Raw genomic sequence first — 26,998 nt, forward strand, 5'->3', positions numbered from 1 at the left:
CTATTTTGTCCCAGTTTAGGATTACATTTCAGATGTTTGGTGTTTTTGATGATTTGATGGAAGTTTCTGTAAGAGCAAAACTCCTATCCTGAGTTAGGAAATCCTAATGTTTGGCTGGCATAGGGCCTAGACCCTGTCTGAAATTCAAAACCACCAATGTTAACTTGTCTGAGAAGCTAACACTGACGTTAGCCTGTTGAAATAGCTTACATTTTAGCCTATTGGCTTCGATTTTCACGTACCATGTTTAAATGGTCATATAGCTTAGCTCTCCTCCACCAACATGCAACAGAGATAAAAATGAATGCCTTTATTTTCTAGTTCATTATAGCAAGTTAGCTAGCAAGTGACAAGACAGCCGTTGTCATGGATACAGGCCCTATCTTTGAAACTTAAGTTAAAATAAGATAAAGTGATTTTTTTTTCATTCATGAGGCCGCTGCATGGTCATCAAGTCCGAGTGGCTATAAAAGTGTCAAGAGGTGTTTTGCGTTTATTGGTGTGGTGTAGTTTCTTACTGGATCGGCCCGGCTGTTTGGAGACGGGCAGGGAGACCTCCGTGAGGGGAAGGATGTAGACCTCGGGGCCGTTCTGGGAGGAAGGCGAGGCCAGGGCGGAGAGATCTGCCTGGTACTCCTCTCCCTCTGTGTTTTCAAACTCCTGGTGCAAAGACACACGCTGGGATTAGTCATCCACTCGCAGCCATCCGAACACTGAGATAGTGGGAGACAATGGCTCAACTGTGAAGGCATTCAAATGCACCGAGGCACGCCCACCTAGCCATATACATAAGTCATGTACATTGTAGGGGTTGCATTGTGTGAGTCACTGCAAAGACGCTGTAGGGGGAGCAACACTAATGTCCGTGTTCAAACTGTGTACACAAAGCCTTCATTCTTTACTTCTGTCTTCCTCATATACACTCACATATACAAACAAATCATGAAAAAAACTTCAGAAAACTGCACTTTACATACTTGATATACTCTAAGCAAGAACACACACACAGTTAAAGTCTTTTTCTTTTCACTTGGATCGAGTAAAAAATATAGTTTGGCATTTATTTTAACCCACGAGGACTTCTTGTTCTCGAAGGATGAGCTAGTTTTGGAAAAACAACATCACGACTTGCATCATGTCATAAATATCTGAGAGGAACACCGGTGAGCTACATGATTTTAAATTGCGCCGGTACATCTGTCGGTACATTTGCACTAGTACATCGTGAGCCGGTGTTTTTCTCATCTTCGTCCTGAAAAATGATTTATTACACAACAATGTACCTGCTCTGTAGCGTGATAAATAATAATAGCAACAGGACCAGAACTGTCTGTTTAACGTTCACAAACGCGATGGTACTGCAAAATCTGTCCCCTAACTGCAGACTCACCACTGCCTCTCTGCTAAGGAGTGCTTGAATACAACATTTACATTTACTCCACCTCTGTATGTACAAATTTGAGTTACTTGTACTTCAGTTGAGCATTTCCATTTTGTAGAACTTCACACTTCTACTCGACTACATCTCAAAGGCAAATATTGTACTTTTTATTCCGCTTTGGTCGCTCGTTTCTTTTCAGAGTTCACGTTTTCATACCATTTCTGTCCAGGGAAAAGAAAAGTATCACCAGATGGCTGAAAACATACTCTTACTTGAGTACATGTTTGAATACAGGACTTACTGCAGGACTATCTTCACAGTGTGGCGTTGGTATTAGTAGTTTTACCTCACGGATCTCAATACTTCTTCCCCCGCTGCTACTAAGATGGATGAGGAACGAGAGGGAGTGGAAAAAGCAGTGACCTTCTCTATTTCCATCCCTGCACACCATATCCCACCTCCTCTGCTATGTTTGTCTGCTCCATCCCTTCTACCCTTCATTCTGCCCCCATCCATTATTGCTCCCCGGCCCACTGCAGTGTCCTTGCTCTCTCTAACTGTTGAAGTTTGTCCCTACAGCGCACCGTCTCTCTACAAACCTCCATACAGTACGTCTGTTAGATGCTTTGCAGATTCAAGAGAAAAATATTGCATTGTCCTTCATGCAGCCTCAAAAAATTGGATCTGTCTTCATTCATCCAAGTAGCTGTTATCTAGACACATAGACGTGGCTCAACCTTCTGGCTATAAATGCCAGGAAATAAGAGCAAAGTAGTGGACGTTACGCAGCCGAAGGAAACGGTACATTAACATTAAACTAGACAAATAACATCATCTGCAGCACGAGGCAGATCACACAGTAGATTAGCGGAGTTATCGTCAGTGTGAGTCAAAGATTTAAGAGCGTAAACAACTCCTCCAGCTGATATGAGATCCCACAATTGCATTATTCTTACATATTTATATCCTCTTGTTATGAGCTTTTAATTCTTTGTCAGTACAGCGTTTGTTCAGCAGATGCACAGTTCGCAGGGTGAAACCTAAAATCCTTCATATAAAGATTTATTCACTAACTCTGGGCTGAGTTATGTTGAATGAGATCTAATATTATTGAGAAAACTGACAACACAAATCCTATTTTATGAATATCTGGAGCTCCGATTGAAAGATCCAACTACATTTTTAACTTTACCCTCTTTTCCTACAGTAAAGACTGATTGCACAGCGTCACGGCTGTAGAAGAATAAAGCCGACTGTGTGTACAATGATTCGTTTTCACCATGCCTGCATTCGGCCTGCAACCGGGCTGGATTTTCCCCTTGTGTAACCAAAACAGGAAGAGGCATTGTTTGAACCGGTCGCTTTCCAGGAGGCACTGGAACAACTGGGGTAACTGTGGAAAAACTCTACACGGCATGAGAAAAAAGAAACCCCGCTGATAGAGGAGGAGAGCGATAGAAACTGAGGTATTCACTCGCGGTTGAGCGACGATGTTGTGTCAGAGTCTGTTCCCCCGCTGATGTGTGTCCTCCCTGAGCACCAGGACTTGAGACGGTCCAGAAGCAGCATTCTTTCTACTGGATCAGTGCGTAACAAAACCTGCCTGCTTATTAATACAACCTGGTGTTTTTACTCCGTTTCCGCTTTAAATAAATCGTCTTTATTCAACACAAACACTGCGAGAGAGCGTAACACACCTGACTTCACTCTCTGCGATAACATTAAAAACCTATTACAGCAAAAACAATATCATTTTACTGCCACCAGTAGCTGCAAGTACAAAGATTTTCTGTATATTTATTCAGATTATATAAGAACTTACATATAGCAGGTCCTTAAAGGTGCAGTACGTGGAGAAACATAGTTAACTGTCACGTCTGACGCTGTCCCACCACAGGAAGCAACATCCCATACCAGTTCAACTCAATCTTGTTAGCAGTTTCTAAGATGGTTGGCAGTAGCGCTCAGCTCACAAGCATCCATCCATCCATCCATCCATCCATCCATCCATCCATCCATCCACTGGCTAATGAACTGTCACCTCTAACAAGCCTATCTGCCACCTGCAGCCACTACGGAGGTAAAGAAAGGAGCTTAAAGTGAGGAGAAAAGAGGAGGAGATCAGAAGGCAGGAGAGCAGGAGAGAGGGTGAACATGAAATATTGAATGGCTTATTGTGTGTGTGTGTGTGGTTGTGTGTGTGTTTACGTGTGTATAGGAATGTGTGTACGTGTGTTTCTCATTGAGGAGAACCATCTGCCACTCTCCTCAGAGCGAAGTGTGAAAGCGAGCACCTGGCTGTGAGTCAGCGTTGCATAGCTCCCCGGAGAGCCTTCGGTTTAGAAAGCACTTAATACCCAGCCTCACACTACGCTCCAGTAAGAGCTCGCCGCCGATGGAGAGGAATAATGAAGCTTTTTTTTTTTTTTTGGACGGTGCAGCGGTGTGAATTTGCAGTCCCACACGAACGCTCACCTTAACAAGTGAGCTGCTGAGTGATGAGCCGCTGCCAAACAGAGGGAAACAGAGCGTGGAGGGCCTTTAAACCATTACGTGATGTTTGCTGCCAAACTAAGAGAGAAAGATGAAGACTTGATGCCCAAAGATTAAAATATATGAACCGCTGTACCAGCTCGTCTTGTGTGGAAGTACAGTGAGCTATGCCGGGTGTGGATACCAGGTTTTGAAAACTATGGTGGTATCGGTCGTACTAATACCTGCTAATGGGTACAGATGCCAGTATACAGTATGTAGTGTCAGGTCATATAGAGTACAACATGTCCAGTAGCATTTTTTTTCCCCTTCCAATATCTGGGGCCAGCTGGATAAACCCAGTTTAAGAAGGCTCAGGTTAGACTAAGCTATATTAAACCTGCCTGTTACATAAATATTGAGTCTAACTTTGGGACTTGAGGTGAGAGCTTTGTTGCTATGGTAACAAGGGTAAAAAAGGACAAGAGAGGAGCAGATTTTACATCAAACTTCCTCAGGACAAGAAAATGCTCTGTTTTTTTGGAAAGAGCCAGAAGAGACCTTCTATTCAGTTATATAAAGAAATTAGCAACATGTTATATAAAGTAATAATGTTGTCTCAGGCTATTTTTTGCAACTCAGGTGCTACAAGGAAACATTTGGGACGCAGCGGGGAGCGAGCTGAGTTCAGGCGCTCATAGATTCAGTACTTGTAGATACCTGATCCAGCATTTTAGGCTGTATTGGAGGTAACGTTACATACTCTGGGTTTCATAACTGTCGCACTCAAGCGTCCTTGACCATGAAATGCAGCTGTATCCTGACTGATCTCGCACCGTTTTCTCTCTGATGACGGGGTGCTGAAGGATAATATCTCTGCGGGGAATCGATAGTGTCGTATTTGTTTGTCGACCGGGGCGAATCAGCTGTTGTCTGATGCTGTTTTGGCAGTTGGAGGCTTCACTTCTGTCATGTCACAGTAAAAAGCAGTCAAAGGAGAGCAGACACAGGCCGAGACTCCTGCAGGTTATAAGAATACTTGTTTTGTTTTTCCCCCCATAATGAGGCGATCTGGTGTGAGACAGCCGTGGACAAACAAAAACTTCTTAATGATGCCTCTCTATGCTGTGCTCATTAGTGACACCCTTATCCCTGCAGCATCCACCTACCACAGGCTGTTCCCAACGCTGGAGCAAAGACCTGAGAGTCTAATCAACAACAAAAAACCCAAAAGGTTGTTTTCTTTCCCTTTTAACCACGATATTCCTGCGACCTATAGGGGCAAAGAAACACTGTGTATTCAAATTGAAAAGTGATTTGCATAAGTAATCCTAACAGACGTCTCTGCCGTTCAGGCGGGGCTTTAATTTATCCGTTCTGCAGCTGAAGGAGTTAGGCACATTAAAATGCATGACCAAAAAAATGAGCAGAACGTTAATGGGGAAACTTGTAACGACGAGGAGCAGCCGACACAGCGACTGTGGAGCTTCTCCTCCCACTCCCTCTCCATATGCCCCCCCACCCCCGCCTGTGTCAGCCTCCGTTAGCCCTCATCAGACGCTCGGCTCGGCAACGATGTTTGACACAGCGCGGCTGAGTCATGCCGGCAGCTGAGGGCGACACTGAGACAATGTGTGCCAGCCCCGGGATGGGTGAGGGGTATCGGTCGCATCACTTTGCACACGATGAGGCGATGAGTCAGTGCCGAAGTATGAATACGATCACAATCCTGACATCTACAGAGAGGAAATATTTACACGGGAATGTTTCCTCTAACAAGTCAGACGGAAAATTAAATGCAGCAACTATTTTGGTTAAGAGGATGATCATTTCAGTCTCTTATTGAAGCAAAAATTCAAATTTGCTGAAGATTTCTCCCTGTTCGTCATTGGAAAGAAAAAACTGAAGTGAACACAAAGTGATCGTATCAGTCAGCCATTTGTTTCCCAGGGTTTGCAATGCACCCAAGAAATCTGGGAATCGTTTTTGATGAGCAATATCAACAAAATCATCTGTCCCAGCAGGATTACTGCCAGGCCCCGGCGATCCCTCCTTTCATTCAGCAATGCGCAAACTGTCATTCATGCTTTTGTCTTTGGCCATCGAGTTCAAGTGCCGGGCATCATTTGATTCAGGAGAATATACTTTTTTAGACTTCTATATAATGTTTTAATCTACATCTGACCTTTCCTAAGCAAGTTACAGCCATTTATCCTAAAATTCAGTCATACCAGAAACCAGAGAGGTATAGTACCCACTGAACATCGGCCGTTGGCCCAGAGGAAGAAACTACGTGCGTTTGCTCGATGAATCGATGCTGCAGGAGATGATTCACTACGGTGGCCCTGAATGTCCAAACAAGACAAGTGTGATGCCACTGAAAAAGCTGAGAAATTCCTTTTTACACGTGTTTTCAAAGTCCAAAAGTTATTAAACACTTTGGAGCAATAGCTGTTTTCAGCCGCTGCCAGCTGTCTGCGTCTCTGAGGGTTAAAATAAAAATGTTTTAAATGGCTTTTAGTTGAAGTTTTCTTTTGTTTATGCTTTCATTAATTTATGTATTGTTTTATTTATGTTTTCGACTGCATTTAATTTTGTAATTGTACTGGGTATTTTCTGTCTGTTTTTATGTCCGTGCAGCACTTTTTAAACTTGTTTCTGAACATTTCTATGCAAATAAAGTTCATTATTACTTTCATTATCATTATTTATCACTAGCTGTAGCCCTACAAGTCACTTTTTTAAAATAAAATTGAATGCGTAGCTCATGTTTTGTTTGTTTGTTTGTTTGTTTTTAAATTGACACTTTTTGAGTTGCGTGGGCCAGAAAGTAAAAATCAATTTTTTCTTTAGGCGACACAATTAATCAAAGAAATTACCTGACAATAAGAAAATAGATCAAAATAGTCATAAAATGTCCTGATTTATTTCAAGTTCTGATTCAGCCTTTATTTAGTGGCACTAGAGTTTATTAGGTGTGTTTTTCTGTACAATACGTCTATAAGTACTGTTAACACACACCGATACCTTCAAAGTATTAGTTCATCTTCTGTTATTCTTGTAAGTAACTCCATGACCAGGAATCCCGTTTCCTTCCTTGTGCACCCACAGTCTGTTCTCTCCCCACCACCTCCAGCAGGCGGCGGCAGCGAGCTCACCTTGAAGCCGATGTCGCCCTTCTTGCAGCAGAGGCAGGCCAGCATGAGGAAGACGAAGGTGAAGAGGCCGGAGAAGGAGACGGCCACCACCGCCAGGGACGAAGGCCACGACAGCTCGCTCAGCGGAGCCCCATCTGCAAACACCACAGGATGAGCGTGTTAAACGGGGCGGGACAGCACGGAGGTCAGTGGGCAAACTGCCGGGTCATACAGGAAATTAAACACAAAATAGAGATAAAAGTGATTTGTACACACACACACACACACACACACACACACACACACACACACACACACACACACACACAGCTGGATGAGAAGAAGCATGTGACTCATTATCATTCTCATATTGCTCCTATTCATCGCTACAATCTGTGACTCTGACTGGGAACAGGCCTCCGTTTGCTTAATTACAGTGGTCACTGTGCACCAGACATGGAAGTTAAAAGTTTGATAACCACCCATGAACACAATAACTGTCTCTCGATGGTCACTGAACGAAGCCGCAGCAGCAGTAGCAGAAGAAGAAGAAGAAGAAGAAGAAGAAGAAGAAGAAGAGGTGTAGTTCCCTGCGAAACTGCCCTCACAGCAGTTCAAAACACAAAAACAAAACGTACTTAATTAAAGTAACTGCTCTCTGGAACAATGCACACCAGGCAATTAAAGCCTCGCACACAATGACACGTAGGTTTAAAAAAAGGCTGCGTATAAAAATTTCTGTGTGGGTCTGTGACCAATAAACAGAAAGCACGCACATGCTTATTGGCGCTCGCGTGTGATTATTTTGCTTTTTTGTGTGAGCGCATGCGGTGCACGTGTCAGAGGGCCGGATGTCACAGTCTGGAGAACCTCCATTTAAATCTGATGTACAGTGTTAAAACCAGATGAGAGAGAGGAGAGAGGACGCAGGAGAGAGGAAGAGGTCGAAGGGAACTGTGGGAACAAACATGCACAGACAGAAAATACAGGTGGAGGAAGGGAACTAAGTACAAGTGCTATATTCAATCATGCATTTGTATCCTCACAGCTTTACCTCAGTATTTTATTTTATAGCTACTAAAGTATTTATTGTATACAGTAGTTTATTGTTTATTTTGTATTGTATATATAGTATTTTTTTACTGTTCCTATATTTGCCCTCGTATTTTTGATTGTATTTGTATTCGAATGTACCCACTGGAACAATATTATTAACTAATAAAGTTATCTATTTTGAGACTAATAGATAAAAAAACATTTAATTTAACAAATACATTCATGTAAAAATACTGTATGTAATGTATAACTTACTCGTACTTTTGATATTTAAGTACATTTACTGCCAGGAAAGTACTTTTGATATTTAAGTATTAATATACTATACTATATTTAATATCAGATCATACAAGTGCTTTCACTGAACTAATATTTGAACACAATATCTTTGACATTCAGGTATTTTTCACCACAATGACAAACACTAGAAGCACCAATTTAAATCTCATTATTATCCGCTTCTTGGAAAATATCTTCATGACTCCACGTCAAGGCCGCCTGCATTCATCTTTAACCCAACATCTGTAGCATCCAAACAACAACTGTTTGAAGGACTCTGACTCGATCTTCGAAGTACTCGACACTAAATTGTTATTTGTACTCCAACACCTTAACCACCGCCTGCATTAGGCGCCTACTGGGAGCGATGAGGAGATCTCTGCTGCAGCCCTCTGCAGACAGTATATCTGACTCTCGAGTCATATTTAATGCTTTAAAGTGAGATAATGGAGTATCGATTTTCTCATTTTGCCAGTGTGTTTTATTTTGGGTCAGATTCTGTTTACTAATCGTCCCTTTGCACTGTTTTTTATTACTCAGTAAATTCTTCTTTAATGAGCACACGGCTGTTACGTTCATTAAGGAGGGAATATTACATTTTAAGGGGTATTCCAGTACGGGGGCTGCACACAGGGTTAAGAGCAGCATTTTATTTTAAATCCGAGCCGCAGAGGCCGAGACGTCCCGACTTTTATGGGTCAAGCTCCAAAAATGCTACGTCCCACAACTCCCACGATGCACCTCAAAAACATCTTTCATGAGATTCTGCCGTGTCGTTCAAACTCCGCGCCAGTCTGAAACACAGGCTTTATGGAAGATGTTTCTTAAACTTCTTCCTCACGAGCCACAGAGGAAGAAGAGTAAACTGATCTTCATGTATTTTATCGATTGTGTCATTATTAAAAGGTGCGCTACGTAGGTTTTGGGGAAGGAACAATCAGAAAAGAGAAGAAAAACATCAGTTATGACGGAATAAGCAGAAAAAAAACAAATTCATCTCTGAGGACGGCTTGTTTATAGTGGAAATATATCAAATACATATCTCTCTGTTTGTATTTTCATCTTATTAATATTGTAAATATAAAACTAAACTTCTTTTCCAAAACAAAGTGCACCTGCAAGTCATTAAAGTTATAAATCCAGGTTTCCTTTTCTCTTTGTTGTTGCAGAGTTTGGAGATGAGAGATGATAAAATTACCAAAAATCAAATGTATTCATTTATAAAATCACATTAAATGTTATCAACCATAAAAAACATTTCGCCTCGACCGTGGGCACGGTCCCACAGACAAGAAGGAGTCTGGTTTTAGGGGGAAATCTGGGTTTTTTCCACAGTTACTGTCCTTTTAGGGACAGGACTGAGGGTGAACAGTGGTAATGTGAGTTTTTTGACATGTCAGTGGGTCAAAGTGAAAGTGAAGAGATGAAGGTGTGACACAGGAGCGACGGCCGGTTGGAGGGTTTGTGGTTTCAAAAGACAGGACACGACTCAGGACCGCGGACGTCACGGCTTTGCTTTTGGTTTCAGAATCACTGAGCCCCAATTAATTTTATATAATGTCACATTTGCATTCTTTGTGGTTAGTTCCTTAAAATGAGTCAATGTTTTTGGTGGTTGGAAATAATCCTGGCTAGAAGCTTTTTCCCTTTTTATGGACAGCACATCCATTATTTCTCTTTTTCTCATGTCGTTTAACAGGAACTTATTCAAGCAGACAGCTTTTCTCACAACATTTATTCTTGTAGAAATCAAACCCTCCCTGAGAGAAAAACCCACTAGAGTCCGGAGCTAAACTTAACTAGCCAACCACAGCAGTCTGGCAGAACTCCCCCGTCCATCAACACACCCCATTATATACCAACGTGTCCACTGTTGAAATGTCCCAGTCCTGCAGCAGCCCTGTGGACGGCCTGATTACTCCCCTGTCTATATGAGCTGTAAATCTACTGATAACAGTCGAATGAAGACGAGGGGAAACTACATGTATTCCCTCTCCTTTTGAGGCGCTCCAGTTGGGTCTACCAGGAGTTTCGGTCGTGTGTGACGCTTGTGTGTGTGTGTGTGTGTGTGTGTGTGTGGTCACTCTTCCAGCTCACTGACTGGACCGAGACGCAGCAGTCCTGACCCATTTGGCTGTGGGGAACGCACTGTTCCAGACCTGACAGCTCCTGCGGGCCCGGTAGCGATGCTGCAACCGGAGCTCGACCCTGATGTCACGACCCACAAAGCCAACACTCACACTTACGTGGGAAGACGTGCACACACACACGCATGCACACACAATGAATACAGACAGGGGAGAGAATGCATCCGGGGTTCCTGCTTGAAGTGTGTGTGCGTGTGTGTTTGCGCGTGTGGGCGCTGACCCGCCAACACATCACCATGGCAACAACCTTGCCGGCCAAGACATATTAATTGATTGGCATTTACGGTGCAGTAAACCGTCTTTTATTCCCCTAGTTTTTGGATGAAAGACACTTTTGTGACAGCGTGTGTGTGTGTGTGTGTGTGTGTGTGTGTATGTGTGTGTGTGTGTGTGTGAAGTGGAAAAGAGGGAGATTACAAAGCTAAACCGAGCCGTGCCCTTTGTGGATCCACCAACATACCACAACACGCAGCCTGAGTGGGCGGCGACAGGGTGACAGGACACATTGTGTTGAGGCTGATGGGGGGAAAAAAGGGGGGATGATGTTTTCATGCAGCTTCCATGGATCTCTCCTTGGTATCCTGGTCTGGTAAACTGCATATCACATGCCACATGGATGCGAGGAAGGTGGATGGAGCAAGGAGAGAGAAAGCGCACTGTGCAGATGGTGCCAGCGACGACACATGCTGAATCAGAGGGCACGGTGACTCACACGACGCACACACATGTTGTCATTTCTGGAGGAGACTATTAAGTCAACTGCGGTGATGTGCGAACCCCGGGGCTCATCAGCTGCTCTGGTGTCTGTTTGCTTTTTGTCACTATTACACATCGCCCTCCAATTTTAAGCCGCGATCGACTCCTTTAAAATGACAGTCGTCTCTTCACATTAAGGGCTGCCACGCTCTGATTACACGGCATTCACTTTCGTTTGTTTGTGTGAATTTCATGATATAAAGACGTCCTTAAAAAGCTGGCCACGCAAGGTTCAGGATGCTTTAGAACAGATGTCGTGTGGAGCCACTTTCACCCCACAAAATGCTGTTTTTTTAATAAATTTAGTAAGAAATGTGTTTCATTCACAGAAGGGCTGCAATTAAAGATTATTGTCATTATCCACTGATTGATTGATTAGTTGTTTGGTCTATAAAATGTCAGAAAATAGTGAAAAATGTCAATCAGATGACGTCTGTTTTATCCACAACCCATATTCAGTTCACCGTCACAGAGGAGTAAAGAAACCCCAAAATATTGATATTTAAGAAGCTGGAATCAGAAGTGATTAATTATTAAAATAGTTGGTTTTAATGTAGATTAATATAAACGTTTCAAACAAATCTCCAGAAACATGTGAAGGTGTGCAGAACCTCTTTAAAGTTCACAGCAACAACATGCAAGTCTTCACCTCGAAGCAGGAAGTGTACGATCGTGTCCACTTCCTCCTGAGTTGGTCGTTTTCTCACCACTAAAAAAAACCATCATCCATCTTGATAAGCTGTCTGCCGTGAAATGTTTTCTCGCCTGAGGCTGATGTAACTGGCAACCGTCTCGCCTCTACAGGCACTGATGAAGCAGATGGTGAACACATGCATGCAGTGGACCACTTTCACAGAGAAAAACGGAGGAATCATGGAAATCCACTCTAAATCTGTTCTTGATGTCTGGCAAATGACTGTGTTTCCTGTAAAGTAGTAAAAAGGGGGGAATTAGTCCTTAACATTTGGAGCCAAGGCTGCGTTTCAGATCCACAGGGACGCTTCTTCCATTTCTGACCCTGACGGACAAGATATCCGAGGTAAAGCTGAGCGCTGGAGGGCGACAGGTTTGCAGATGATGTTATTCTATTCTGGAAAAATTACTCAATCCAGATAAGGAGCAAGCGTCTACTCAAAGAGGAGTTCAGGCATATTTAAACACCTTTTTAAAAGGCATGCTATGCTGGATATGTCTGTTGCTGTTGCTAAACACATTCAAAGTTGGCCCCTCCGCCCCGGTTCGACTTGCAGGACAAAGGACAGAAAAGGGAAATGAGATATAAACTAAGATCTATCTGGTCAACTTTCTATTTAATCCTCACCCACAACCACAGACACAGGCAGCTGTAATTATCGATTAAAACAGTTGACATCAGGTTTTTCCTATTAATTCTGAACTCAAGCCAACGCTACTTTGAATCGAGGGTTATCAGTACCTAATAAGTATGTACCAGCTGGATGTAGACTCCAGTGCAGAGGTTAGAGAATCCCCCTCAGGGTTTGAAGAAGTGAAGTGATTCATTTCTGCTCGTCCTTTCACCAACATAACTCTACCCAATACAAATAGATTGAAAATCCTTATCCTGGCCCTATTGAGCTTCCCAGTTCTTTTGTTTCTTGGTGCTTTGTGTAATTGTTGGTTAACCTATGATTTCCCTGTTCTGTGGCAGCCTGACTCATATAATTGGCATGTTCTGGTTTCAACTACAACAGCTGGGTAAACCGTTATTAGAACTTCAACCACCGCCATGAAGTCTCATATGTTCATCCAGAGAAGAGAAAGAATCAGTGGCAATATTTTCATAAGCATGACATTTGGAGAATCCATCTCCCCGTCTCTCTCTCTCTCTCTCTCTCTCTCTCTCTCAAGAGCAGTGAAAGCGTGGCGACCCGAGGTCTTCCATAAATATTTGAGAAGCACACACATTACTTCGGCAGCTGCACGGCGAAATGAAAATAAAGCACTTAAAGCCGGGCTCATACCCGCTTTATTAAAAAGCTGTCTTTGGGACAGCGGGGAGATGAGCAATGTCATGACGGACGGGAGGGAGAGTGATGGAGTCACCCGGCCACCTCCACAATTCAGGCTGACAATGAGGAGGATGCAGCGGGATGAAGGGAAGGAGGGGGAGATAATATGTTGGTGTAAGAAGACAGAATGGATGAGGCAGCTTGAAAGTGAGACTTATCAATAAAAGTCTTAAAGATCCAAAGATTTAATTTCTGCGGTGAAATGTCTAAAACGACACAACCTTTGTTCAGCTGTGTAGTTAGATTTTCCTAAGTGTTTCCAATAATGTTCAAACCAAAAGAAATCAACGGGTTTACCCAAGGTCAGCCTGTTGCCATGACTTCTAGGGTAGAGTGAGGATGGAAGGAGGGAAGGAAGGGAAGAAAAGCATTGCCTCGTCCTTGAACATTCGTGCCCGAGTCACATCAGATACATTTTCATCAGCAAAGGTGGGGATAGATGGTGTGTTGATTAGCTTCAAACGTCCAGATTACTGTAGATTAGCCGTCAGACAGCAGGCCCCAAGTGTGTCCGTGTGGTGAGCGCTGATATGAGAGACTCTGGTTCTCTCTCGTCTTTTCCATTTCAGCGGATCACGGCTGCTGTCAGGTTGATAAACGTAAGCGAAGCCAGATCCATTTTTCAAACCCACGAGTTAAAGAGTAATTTCTGATGTCTACTTATGTCGGCAATTTAGAGCAGAATCTGACGTGACTCTGGGTGTTTATTCCTCTCGGAGGTCTGGCTCTGCACCCGAGCGGCGGCTAAGCCACCCTGCTCCGCCAGGCAGATGTCTTTTGTTTTGTTTTGATCAAGAAACCTCCAGTGCCAGAAAATTACATAATGTGCATTTAAGCCTGACTCACTTCTCCAGCTGTGGATTTGGTTTCCCCTCAACGAACCTGCAACTCCTTCGGGTTTGGAGGGAAATAAAGACGGTGTAGGGAGAGGAAGGCCAAACGAGGGGAGCAGGAAAGCGAAGGAATGCTTTGTGAATGTCACGTTTTAAGAACAGCCCCGGTAGATCATAAATAAAGCATGCAGCAGGGAGGCAGCTGAAGCCACTGAACACCAGGTCTACAGCTGCTGGGATATTTACTATGTGTAAGTACACTGCTATACACGACAGACCTCATCGTGCATTCAACAAATCTGTTGCGAATGGACACGTGTGGGAGAGGGAGAGAGGACAAACAGGACAAGGAGGGCTTTAGACAGAAAATAGACATTTCTATGCCACGCAGAGTGATGCAGATTACAATGCCTCCTACACTCGTATCAAGGCCAGGGACTGAACCATGTGCACAGAACATGCACCCACACAGAAAGCCAAGTCAGGGTGTCACACTGGGCTGCTTAAGATAACTTTGGATTTTCCGTGGCGACTGAGAGCAGTGGGCTGTTTTCGTTTGTGCTCCTGATAGTCCATGAGGAGCAGCTCGAACACGCCGCGGATTATTCTGTATGCTTTGATGCGTCTCTGTCCCTGTGAGATACCGTCTGCAGTCTGTCCCTTTTCACTTTAGTCTTTTCTTTGCTGGTACGAGTTCCTTTGCACGCACAAATGCACACCGCTTCTTGTTTTTGACCAGGAGACCACATAATGACAGTGCTGCAGGGTGGGCACTCTGCCAAACTACACACCACTGAAATCAAATGGTCTTGAGAAAAGAAGAGTGAGGGGGAGACAGGAAGAGGGAGAAAGAGATACAGCATCGATTGTAATTAGCATTCAGTAGATTGGGTACAAATACAGACACACGTTTGAGAACTAAAGTGTTCAGACCAACACGTCCTCATGCCTTAACGACAGAATAGATTGGAGGGTACCAGAGACAGGTGTACCGGACCTTCATCATCATGTGGTCAATGTTGTGAATCAGTTGCCGTTCAGTTACATTTAGGCACCAAAACAACTTGGTTAGGTGCAGCACAAGATCATAGCTTGGGTTAAAATAGATACATTTACCTAAGTTATGTGCGTAAGTAAAACCGGCAATAGACAACTTTTTTTGCTTCATCTTATTATTCTGAAGTAAATACTGATTCAGTGTAATGGCTGTAGAAAAATGACACCATCCATGTAAAAATAGTTTCCCTATAAACCTCACTTTCACCTCGCCATTCAGTCTACCACTGGGATGGATTTTACTGGGAAAACGAACGACGAATTACGGCACAAAAGAAGCACTTCTGCCGTAGTACAACCAAAACAGGAAGAGGCACTGTTATACCCGGTCGCTATCCTCAGGAGGAAGGAGGACGGCAAAGAAGGTGAAGAGGGAGAGAGACAGAAACCGAGGCAAAACAGGAGTGAACGGAGGAGCACTCGCTCGATAGCGGTAGCCATGTTGCTAATCCTGTCTTTGCGTACGGAGGATGTTAAAACGGGGGTTGAAAAGTTGTCTATTTCCCTTTTAAGTTAATTTACATAAGTTAAGTTTGTTACCTAACTTAACTTGCATGCATTAGTTAAAATAAGTCAACGGTAATGTTTGGTGTTCGACCCATCCGTCCACTCCAACCTCCTCTACACTGACTTCCTCCTTTGCTCCTGTCGTAATTACTATGGCGACTACAACGGCCGCCAAACAATAAAAAAAAAGTGGGTTGTGATGAGCTGCTGCACAAATCCAGGCGGCACTAATGACCAAACCGCATGGAATAAACTGCAACAAGACTCCCAAGTTTTAGTTTTTGCGAGGGTTAGAGTCTCTGTGTGCAACTAGAGGCCTGGTGCTGCCATTATTTAGCCACTTAAGTGCCCTTCCCTTAACTCCCCTTGATGCTCCAAGTGGGTAAACAAGTGCATTTGTGTCAACGTGAGGAGGAAAGAAACACAGAAGGAGAGCAGAGAGAGGCCCCAGATCTCTCCGAGCATGCGTTAACATTCAGGACAGTGCTGCAGGGGCAAACAAGCTCCTCCATCTGCCCCGCCTGGGCTGCACCGAGAGGCTTCCAACAATATCACACACACACACACACAATGCAATGGTGATATGAGGACATGCAGGAGAGAAGTCTGACCTTTAGGTTTTGTTTTACAGGTCAGACAGGAGGCAGGAGGAGAGGAGCAGTTGGACTTAGTATCTAACTGATCCCACACACAGAGCTTCATTGATATTTGACAGGAAGTTGCCAGATGAGCGGCGAGGCCCACAACATGACAACAATGATAACAACCGGCTTAGAGTAGAGAGCTCGCTTCCTGTACATAAGCCAAGACAAATATTGATTCTCCGCTGCTTTTGTGCATGTGTAAATAAAATGCATGAGGCGGATCGTTAAGGATCAATTGTTGGCTCAAGTGGTTAGCTCATCTTTGGTGTCAAGATGTAATCTGAGCACCTGTTTTTTAAAAGACTTGCTCTATATGCATCGGTGTCTTGGGACGCAGAGCGGCTAGAGGTAGTCCTCTTTATTTGTACTGGGAGAGCCAGTGGGCAGCACTGCAGGAGAAGTCAGCCGTCCTTTGACACAGCCTAGCCGACCGGCAGCGACCCTCCGCTACGGGCCGCAGAAAGAGAAAGGACAGCTGAAGTTGCACGGTTGAAAAAAGACGAGAGGGAAGTGCCGAGCGCAGGAGCATGAAACTGTGATGAAGGAGGGCTGAACGTAGAGATCTGCAGAGGAGGAAGCACTCTGCAAACACACACCTGCACAGAAACGTCAATCTCAGCGAAGGCTTGACAGCAGCGAGAACAGCGAGACGTGATTAATGCGAGGGTGCAGAATCCACCACCGTTTTACATCCTCTTTGCTGTTCGCTAGTCACGCTCTCTGAGAATGACTGCAGATGGCAGAGGGATGACGCTGGCCTGCAGAGAGCCATGATAACTGTCATTAACTGGGAGTGAGAGCCCGGGAGGACCACCATGGATCAGCATTACAGGCCTGTCATGTCCGTCCCCTGACAGCGTGGGCAAGGGCACGCTGCTGGAGAAAGAGCCTGAATATCAACTCTGTCTTTGATGTCTTTAAAGATAATTTGGCTACCGTCATCGGGAAGGCATCGCGTGTGTTGTGAAGGTGCTAGATGTAGCATTTAACATCAAAAACTCATTAATTGGAGACATTTTTTTTATGATCAGTGAAAGCACAGATGATTGCAGGGGAGACTGGCAGCTTCTACTGGCCTCAGTTCTGCAATTTGCTGTGTGGGCTGTGTTGGGTCAAATTCTGAAGGAAAATCTGCTGAATTGGGCGATTTATTATGCAGCACAAAAAGAATCAGAGCTACTGTCTCTGCTGCGCGAATGGAACAAAAGCTGTTCACAGTTTATCACACTGGCAAACATGCAGTCGGAATGAATGAACGGAATGAAAATATGTTTATCCTCGAGTCGAGACGAGGAGGAAACTCGGCCGAGGACTGCAACAGGAAGCAGCACAGTTTATATACTAAGGCTCAATCCTATTTCCAACCTTTACCCCTATCCCTCGTCTTTGAGGGCCCCTTTGCGCCTCAGTATAGAGTAACAAGGGGTAGTGGTAGAAATCTCCCCCTATGAAGAGGGACAACCCTTCAAGACCCTCATATTTCTTGGTTGGCATTGTAAACGGACCGAGGCGGGACATTTCCAATACGGCGTTTTCAGCTGTGGTGATTTCTCTTGTGTTACTGTCACATGGACGCTCACAATTCATTCACAACTTCTCGCTATCATTCAAGTCATCAAATAAACAAGAACAATGCTTCGTTACCTGGCGACTAGCAGTGCTTTATAGGCACTCTATAGAAATTAGCAATCCTTGCTCCTACCCTGCCAGTCTGCTGCTGGAGTGGAGTTACATTTTGGGGATCCTATGCCATCAAGGCAGCGATGCAACATTGAAATACATTAACAGCTTGAAGGGTGCCTCTGAAAAACTTCCATTTGGACGGACGTGTAGCTTCACCCTTCCCCCGTATCCCAGCAACAACCCAGACACCCTACCCCTCTACGTGGACGCGCAAAATGCAGGGGTACAGAATCAATATGTACTGATACTTTCCAACAATCCAAAACCCAAAGGCTCTTCATCGCCTTTAATAAATGACAAAGAAAAGCAGCAAATCCTCACATTTAAGAAGCTGGAACCACAAATGTTTGACGTGTTTGTCCGAAAAATAACAACAACAAAAAAAGAATCGGTTGCCAAAATAGACGGAAACAAATTTTTATTCGATCGACTAATTAATTGATGGACTAATCTGTGCAGCTCTAATCAGCCATAGCTGGAGCATTTGCACACAGACCAGACAGCTCTGAACACACACACACACACACACACACACACACACACACACACACTCCAGGATGTTTAGGCCCTCGTGTGTTTAAGCCTCGGGCTGATAACACAAATTAGATGCATGTGCAAACCATATGCAGACGAAGAAATATGCAGTTGAGATAACAATTCGGCCCGAGTCTCATGATGAGGACAAGGGCAGCGTGTGTGTGTGTGTGTGTGTGTGTGTGTGTGTGTGTGTGTGTGTGTGTGTGTGAAGTGAATACAAACATACCTGAACAAAACAAGTTAGTGTGAGTTACGCTGGCTCCCGTGCACTTAATATTCCTCCCATATGTTTCTGGGTTTTCCTGTTGCTGTTGTTAAGCACACACTCTGACACACGTGCTTCTCACCCGAATGTCTGCTTCCTGTCAGACCATTTTGAAGAACTTGTACGCGCTCAACCTCGCTCCCTGACGAGCAAACGTCAGCTTCTATCCACCGCGTGAGGCGTTGCTAAAAGCCTCACACGGTGCTTTAACATTCAAATTCGCTGAGCGATGATCCTCGGCGATGACTTAAATACTGCATGGGACCCTCTTTTAAAAAATTAAGCATGCAATTGCATACACACACATATACCGGCCTTCAACGAGTGTGACACCAAGAAAAAAAAACATCCCCCACATCATCACACAGAGAGCACATAGAGGAGACATAGACGGTTCCCCTTGACTGCTTAAATCCACTTCATTCTTATTCTAGTTCCCCCCAGGGGCAGACTTATGTAACTAAAGTGCTCGCTGTTTCACATGAAGAGATGAATAATCAAACAGTCAGCCGTGGCTGGCTCGCACTGACCGAGTCAGTGGGAGGAGCTCGGAGAAACGACCATTTTTAACATCTTCCCTCTCCGGTCTCAGAGCCACCGAGGTTCTAGCCTGCAGTGGTGCGTCCATGTGTGTGCGAGGGGCACGTGGATGCTTCCCTGCATTATGAAGTACGCCGTAGCGCGTGTGAGTGACAGAAAACGTGTGTCCGTGTTGATTAGCGTCCGTAGCATGCACACTAGCTGCTGCTGCCACCTCCAGGCCTCAGAGGAGACTGCTGAAAGACGAGTCCCCCCACAGCGCTGCATAGTAAGCGTGTTCGGTGTATCAGGTCAAACTGTCTTCTGTTTGCCCTGACTGTAAAGCGACGCATATTAATTCTGCTCGTGGGGTGCAGCCAGGTTTGCAAACAGATACCCTGCACACACACACACACACACACATCTGCTCCCTCTCCTGATGGGAGAGCTCTCCGTGGTGCTGAAGCAGTAGTCAGCCAGGTGCAGGCTGCAGTTGTCACTGGTGCAGGATGCCACACATACTGGGCCACTCCCCCTCTCCCCTCGGGGCTGCACACAAACCGAGCCCCGGCCCGGGCACGTGAAGGAGATCAAAAATCCTGCTTCGGAGCTTCCATCCCCTGCTGACGTCTTATATAACGCCATGCAATGTGACGACTGACCTGGCTCTGTAGTTGCTTTCCTCTGTCTGTCTGTCTGTCTGTCTGTGTGTGCAGAGGTAGAGCACACTCTACATATCCCGGGGGGGGCGTAGGGAGGAAGTGCAGCTATGGAGGGGTGCCGCACTTCAAACTAGTCCTGCTCGATACGATCAAGAAGAAATCAGATCAGATATTGGATTGCGATGCATTTCACGATTAGTGGGAATGATCATTTCTGCATCGGCTTTTTTTTTTCTCTCTAGAAAAATCAATTAAAATCATGATGATGTGACATTTGTTGGGGTTTGTTGTGGGATTTTTTTTCTGCAGCACCCTAAAACTTCACTATAATGCTGTCTGGTCACACGTTTTACCTTCATCAGGACGATGCAGCCTCTGTTTTCCTTTTTCAAACGCTGTTTTTCCAGAGAAAGCGTGCTTCATTAATCTTCTCCTCAGCCCCACAGACAGCAGCGACTACAGCTGATTGAACGCCCGGTGTCCCTCCCCTTTAAGGGACTCTAGCGTCTCTGTGTCCTTAGCGCTGGCCATGAAAATGATTGGTTCCTCCTCACACGCCCCCCTCTCATCGCCTAGACAACATTGATCCCCAGTCCAATTACCAGGAAAGGAACAGAAAAGGCTGGTGAGCTGCTGCTACAATGCAAAATGTAGATCATTCTGACAGGGGAGCGACCGTCCAGATACCGGCCTCTGGTCCGGCTACATACGAGCTACATGTGCATGCCAACTCATGCCCCGCCCTCCACCTGAAGCTAACCAATCCCGGTGTCTATCCTGTGCTGTCACCGAGGCTGTTCACCCAGCATGAAGAAAGACAACATGGATGTTTTTTGCACATTCCTGAGGGGAATCTTTTTTCAAAAGCTGTGATCTCCTCCAGGAAGAAAAAGATAAAATTAAATTAGACGCCCCAGAAGAGCCACGGTTAGCAGGCTTTTTTACCCATGATTCAGCAGGGAAGCGTTCGTCTGGCTTCAAATTAAACGAGTACACTCCTCTGGTAGGTTTGCATCATATTTCACCCCACAGAACCAGGGACAGCCACCTCAGCGTCCGCTACACACTCCACACCAAGAACTGCGTTTGTCATCTTTCTTTCCAGATATGAACACTATAAACCAGAACAGAATATGTTAGCTGGAGCAGGTCGAGCGTTATTTAGGTAGAAATCAAATATATTATCAGAGATTAGAGGTTTATATTTATCTAAATGTTTTATGTGATGGTGAAAGAGTCCATTCTGGATATGAAAATGTACTCTCACAGGGCTCGAGGGTGTGATCTGTCAAGTGCAACTGAATGTTTTCATCGGTAGCACCAACTGGGGATGTAGACAGCTGCCTCTGAACGAATACTAGGGATTATTTTATGAGTTTATAGAAGGATTTTATGGACATCTCTTTCAATAATCTAGAAATTAGGGGTAGACCGATAACAGGGGCCGACATTCAGCATTTTGGGATTATCAGTAAAATGTGCTACTTTGGCTGTAATATCCTCTCACACGCTGTCCCGCCCACGTCACAATTAATAGCCGATAAACACTGAATAATCTCAATCTGCAAAGCAACCAGTAAGGTAGGTATAGCTATAAAGTAGCAGGAAATGGAAATACTCAAGTAAAGTAGCTGAAAATTGTCCCGAAGATGTACCTGAGTAAACTGTACTTCATTCCACACCTGAGATTTGGACACAAAGAGTTTAATTTTTACAGCAAATGAAAATCAGTTTTCAGTCTCCTTGATTTCTAATAAACGATGTCGTTATCGCCCTGAAAAAGCCATATCAGTCGACCCAGATGAGAAATTTAATTAAACCGTATATTCGGTCCACCTAAATGATGTGCCGGTGTCTCCGTCAGTGTAAAAGGTCTCCTGCTCTCCTCAAACCTCCAAAATAAGCTCCTTGACTGAAATGGAGGCCCCCTCTCAGAGAAGCACAGAAGAAGAAGTGATGAGGTTGGAGAATAATCTGACAAAGAGGGATCAGAGCTCACCGAGACAGAGTGTGGAGGACAGATAGAGCCTGAAACTTGAGAGCCACTGAGCTCACCGTCATTTGTATGCTCAGCACACTGCGCTCAGTGCAGGGACCCTCTCCGTCCTGTTTACACTCTCGCAAACACAGTTATTTATTCTGCTCTAATTCGAGCCCTTCACGCAGGCTGGGAGCGACGGCATGACTTTCCTGCTCGGGGGTCCCCGTAGCACTGCAGCAGCACCCGGGTTCCCCCTTCTCCCAACCCCCACCCCGACACCCGGGGCGGGGAGGGTGATTAAACACTGCATCCAAATGGGCGCCAAGAACCAGAAGAGTCTGTCAGCAGGTCACCTCTGTAAACACACACCCTGATCATAGCACACACACGCACACACACACACACACACACACACACACACACACACACACACACACACACACACACTCTCAGCTGCAGGGATGGATGTGCAGGACTATGCAGAATCTGTGGAGGCACATTTAACCCTCTTGTCACCGAGCTGTGAGGGCCTGAATGTAAAAACATCCACACATGAGTTCATCTTCAGAGGTTTAGGCTCATGGTGGCAACAGTGATGATGATGATGATGATGATGATGATGATGTTATGGCAATGATGCTGCAGCTGGTACCCGAAGACAAAATGATGTACAGCACCAACACACAGCGTATGGCCTTGCATCACACACCAGCTCTGATTATGATGAGACATAAGAATCCCAGCAGGTCTGCAGCAGATGGATAAACGCCCTCGCTCATCGCCAGTGTGACCCTCCTTACCTGTGTCAAAGTGGGAGCTGAAGGCAAAACTGGGATTGAAAAACGCCGACGACATGACAATCACATGTAGGGCAAAGAGCATCCTCCTCGCTGCGGTGTGAGAAAGACAGGAAAGAGCCTGAACACGAAGAGGTCAAGAATAAAATCCCCGACTCAGGTGCGTTTCACATTCAAGTAACCTGTGATAGGAGCAGAGATGCGCAGCATTTTATTCCACCTCACAGAGAGACCCGCGAAGATCCTGCTCCGCCTTCAGCTCGAACAGATCCGCAGACAGATGTTGACATTTCACCACATCTGTTTGTCCTGTTTGACAACAACAATCCCGTGTGGCGCGCTGCTCTGCTCTGCTCGGGGGATGAATCCGCTATTCACACCAAATCTGCACACTGAAAAATCTTGACCGCTCCAAACAGCTGATGATTTCCCATTTGTGTTCCCTTTTTTTTTTTCAGAATAAAAGCACCTGGCTGCTCTTTGCGCCGTGTGACACGTGAGAAGGTCGTTTGTTCAGGGGGACGAGGAGCCGGTTCGTTTTTTTGTGTCTTTTTTAGAAAGATGCGTCGGTCAGCGATGCGCATTTGGGTTTCAGCTTCGTTACAGGGAGAATGAGCGACATCTTGCACCAGAGTCAAGCCACGTAAAGCATTCAAGCACTTCCTTTTTACGGCTTTTCAAAATACAACTTATGTAGCTGCAGAGTTCGTGGTGTGCTTTTACTTTGAAGAGCGCATCGCGTCGCGCTTCGGCTTCCTCTGGCGCACTTGACGCAAACACGATCCCCCCCAAATGGTGATCGTGCGCGCGCGCGCTCTCTCCTGCGTGTGCGTCTGTGTGTGTGTGTGTGTGTGTGTGTGTGTGTGTGTGTGTGTGTGTGTAATGTTTGGAGGTGGTTTGGAGATGACGTTTAACTGATGTGCTTCCATATGCTTCAACTGGGGGCACATGAGTGTAGGTCCTACCTTCTGTCCTGACATCCCATCAGGTCTGTCCGGGGTGGGGAAGAGGGACCACCGGGTTCTGTAGACAGGCCGGCCCGCAACCAGCCGAACTACAGTCGACTTCAGAGGCTGCAGAGAACCGGCCGATACTGAGGACATCGGGTCAGAGTGTTCTGTCACTGTTCAAAACCACACAAGCTTATTCCTAAGTTCATTGTTGATGCGTAATGGGAGAGACGTTTGAGGAGGAAGGTAGCCTCTGGTCAGGTGACTGGCAGACGCGGGAAAACTCAACCAGGCGACTAGTGGACAGGTGAGGAATGACAGGCACCATCACCATGACAGAAGGGGCTGATGGAAAGAGGGTCATTACTGCCAAAGGAAGACAGAAAGAAAGGAAGGAAGGAAGGAAGAAACCATGATTGTGCCAGTGTTGCCCAGTTTAAAGGAAAAGCACACCCAAAAATAAAAACATTCAGTCAGCACCCTCATGCTGATGGAAAGTCGGGTGAAGTTTCAGTCTGCAAAATATAGTATTATTGATTTGATCAATTTGCTAACAATAATAAACTCTATTATATTGTACATAGCTGTATATTAAAATACAATATTTTACAAATATTTACGTTTAAAGTGAACCCTTCTTTTGAGACTATTTTGGTCTGGTTATTGGTCCCTGATTCCAGGATGGTGCCCTGTTTTAACGATTTGCAAATTAATTGTATTAATTTTTATTTATTGAATTTTAATAATTATTATCAATAATTGTTCATTTCTAGTAACCACACCTGCCCTACCATCAATTCCCAACATCACCAATAATATAACAAGCATATGTTCACTTAAATAACACCACAAAACAGAGATGGTCTTTTGTAATGCAGCTTTATTCAGCAGGATAGTTTTCACTATCAAGCAATTTTACATTTTTCAACATCAATTGGAGCTGTGACTAAAATCACTACATCTCAGGCTTCATGTTTACTCATCCAATTATTTCTTGCTTTGCAAAGCACAAAGATATAGTTCAAACTATATCTTCAAAATCAAGAACAGACTCAGTCTTGATAGTATCGACTCCATTTATCTTCGGCCACGTCATCTTGGGATGTTACCACACTGTTTGCATAACAAGATAGAGAAGGGGGAAAGAGAGAGGAATCAGTTAGTTAAATTATCAACAGAGGTCAATCAACAAAATCATAAATGACAAATATTTTAATAATTTAATAATTCTGCAATAATTTCATCAAAAATCTGGCAGAAATTCACTGATTCCAGCTTCTGAAATGTGTCGACTTGCTTCTTTACCCTCTATTATATCATCGTGAATTTAAATGGGTTGGACAAAATAAGGTACTTGAAGACATCAACTTGGGATCTGGTTAATACTGATGCTTGCTATGTTTGATAGGTTTGAGGCATTTCACAAAGTCTTTTTACTTCTTTTATTTGTCTGTTTGAAATCAACAGAAATATTCAGTAATACTTACCGTCCGTTGCAGCTTCTCACTAAAGGGACAAAAAGCAGAAAATAATATAAATAAACATTAGAATATTATTATCATATTTGAAAATCTTTGCATTCAGAACATTAATGATGCTCTCTTTACTTAGTTTTATGTTTATTATCGGAAGTGCCAGGACTAAATAACAGATTCTAGCTAAAAACAGAACTAAGTGAAGTTGTATGTAGTAAGTTAGTACAGTCAAGTGTGATTTATTGATCACAGACTAAAGGAGCCTGCTGTTTGTGTAAATCAGAGGTTAATCTGTTAACATCAACTCAGTATGTATGAAAGCTTGTGACTTACTGCATCGCAGCCGCTCCTGGTAATTGTCCTTGCTATACCAAGTTAGAGAAGGGGGAAAGAGAGAGGAATCAGTTAGTCAAATTATCAACAGAGGCCGATCAACAGAATTTTAAATGACAAATATTTAAATAATTTAATAATTTTTCAATAATTTTTGGAGCAAAAACTGACAAAAGATCACTGATTCCAGCTCCTGAAATGTGTTGACTTGCTTCTTTACCCTCTATTATATCATCGTGAATTTAAATGGGTTGGACAAAATAAGGTACTTGAAGACATCAACTTGGGATCTGGTTAATACTGATGCTTGCTATGTTTGATAGGTTTGAGGCATTTCACAAAGTCTTTTTATTTCTTTTATTTGTCTGTTTGAAATCAACAGAAAATATTGAGCATTACTTACTTATTGCATACGAACACTAAAGGGACAAAAAGCGGAACATGAGATAAATAAACATTAGTATATTATTATCACATTTGAAAATCTTTGCATTTAGAACATTAATGATGCTCTCTTTACTTAGTTTTATGTTTATTATCTGAGGTGCCAGGACTAAATAACAGATTTTAGCTAAACACAGAACTAAGTGAAGTTGTATGTAGTAAGTTAGTACAGTCAAGTGTGATTTGTTGATCACAGACTCAAGGAGCCTGCTGTTTGTGTAAATCAGAGGTCAATCTGTTAACATCAACTCAGTGTGTATGAAAGCTTGTGACTTACCGCATGAAGGCTGACTCTCCCCGGGTTCAGCCATGAGGACGACCAGCGTCAACACCAGAAAGATCATAACACACTTCATCCTGAGGAACAAATCACAGTGGCCACATCCAGAATCATTCACTGCCTTCATTCACCAGTGTCAAAGCTCATCACAACTCATCTAGAGACTTTGCATTTATTAAAGTAACATCAGGATTAAATTGACTTCTCACCTTTCCACAGCTTGTTTGTCAGAACCAAAAAAAAACTGGTGTCACAGACAGCAAAGTGAGCACTGTGAGATCTAGAGGTGATGTGGTGAGCAGTCGTGAGTTACCCGTCTCTTTATAAGGATGGAGATGGAGTAATCTTATCCAGTCATTCTGTATTTCTCAATGTGTTTTGCAATTTCCTCTTTTTCTCATTGACTGTGATGATGATGAAAGATGTGAATAGTGCATTTTTTTTCACAATTTCACTAACAAGACCACGCCACATTTTAACTAAAGGTAGTTCATTTAAATTGGTAGAAGATTTTGGGAGGATAGGAAAAGGGGGGTCAGGGTTGTTGGATGAAGGAAAGGAGGTTTGAGTAGGGCTGAGGATTGGCTGGACCATCTAGGAACCAGGGAGGTTGAGACTCAGAATGGGGGTATGTCTCGATGGGCACACGTCTTGGTTGGCGTGGCTTCATTGTCCCCCCTGTGGTTCCTGTGCTGGAATGGCCTGGGTCCCTGTTCTGGAGGATCTTCCTGCCGTGGGATGGCGAAGTCGAAGGCTGGGCTGCCTGGTGATCCT

The 26,998-nt window shown here is 44.2% G+C and overlaps 1 protein-coding gene and 1 long non-coding RNA gene across 2 annotated transcripts in view; both read right to left on the reverse strand.

Annotated features, from left to right (window-relative positions):
* Nucleotides 1-23,370, reverse strand: part of aatka (apoptosis-associated tyrosine kinase a) — a 39,594-nt gene extending 16,224 nt beyond the window's left edge. Inside the window, exons 1-3 of the mRNA XM_084372279.1 lie at nucleotides 22,746-23,370; nucleotides 7,012-7,145; nucleotides 519-660 (exon numbers count right to left, since the gene is read on the reverse strand). Coding sequence (XP_084228405.1) covers nucleotides 519-660; nucleotides 7,012-7,145; nucleotides 22,746-22,827 — 358 coding nt within the window. The 5' untranslated portion in view covers nucleotides 22,828-23,370. The remainder of the gene's footprint in view (nucleotides 1-518; nucleotides 661-7,011; nucleotides 7,146-22,745) is intronic.
* Nucleotides 23,371-24,554: 1,184 nt separating this feature from the next.
* Nucleotides 24,555-26,519, reverse strand: LOC311268106. The gene is made up of 6 exons (XR_014623932.1): nucleotides 26,434-26,519; nucleotides 26,222-26,301; nucleotides 25,904-25,919; nucleotides 25,501-25,532; nucleotides 25,180-25,198; nucleotides 24,555-24,805 (listed from the first exon to the last, which is right to left on the reverse strand). It is a non-coding gene; the product is annotated as an uncharacterized lncRNA (long non-coding RNA).
* Between the last annotated feature and the right edge of the window lie 479 nt (nucleotides 26,520-26,998).

Source organism: Pagrus pagrus (assembly GCF_965226575.1).
Source record: "Pagrus pagrus genome assembly, chromosome: 13".
Classification (NCBI taxonomy): domain Eukaryota; kingdom Metazoa; phylum Chordata; class Actinopteri; order Spariformes; family Sparidae; genus Pagrus; species Pagrus pagrus.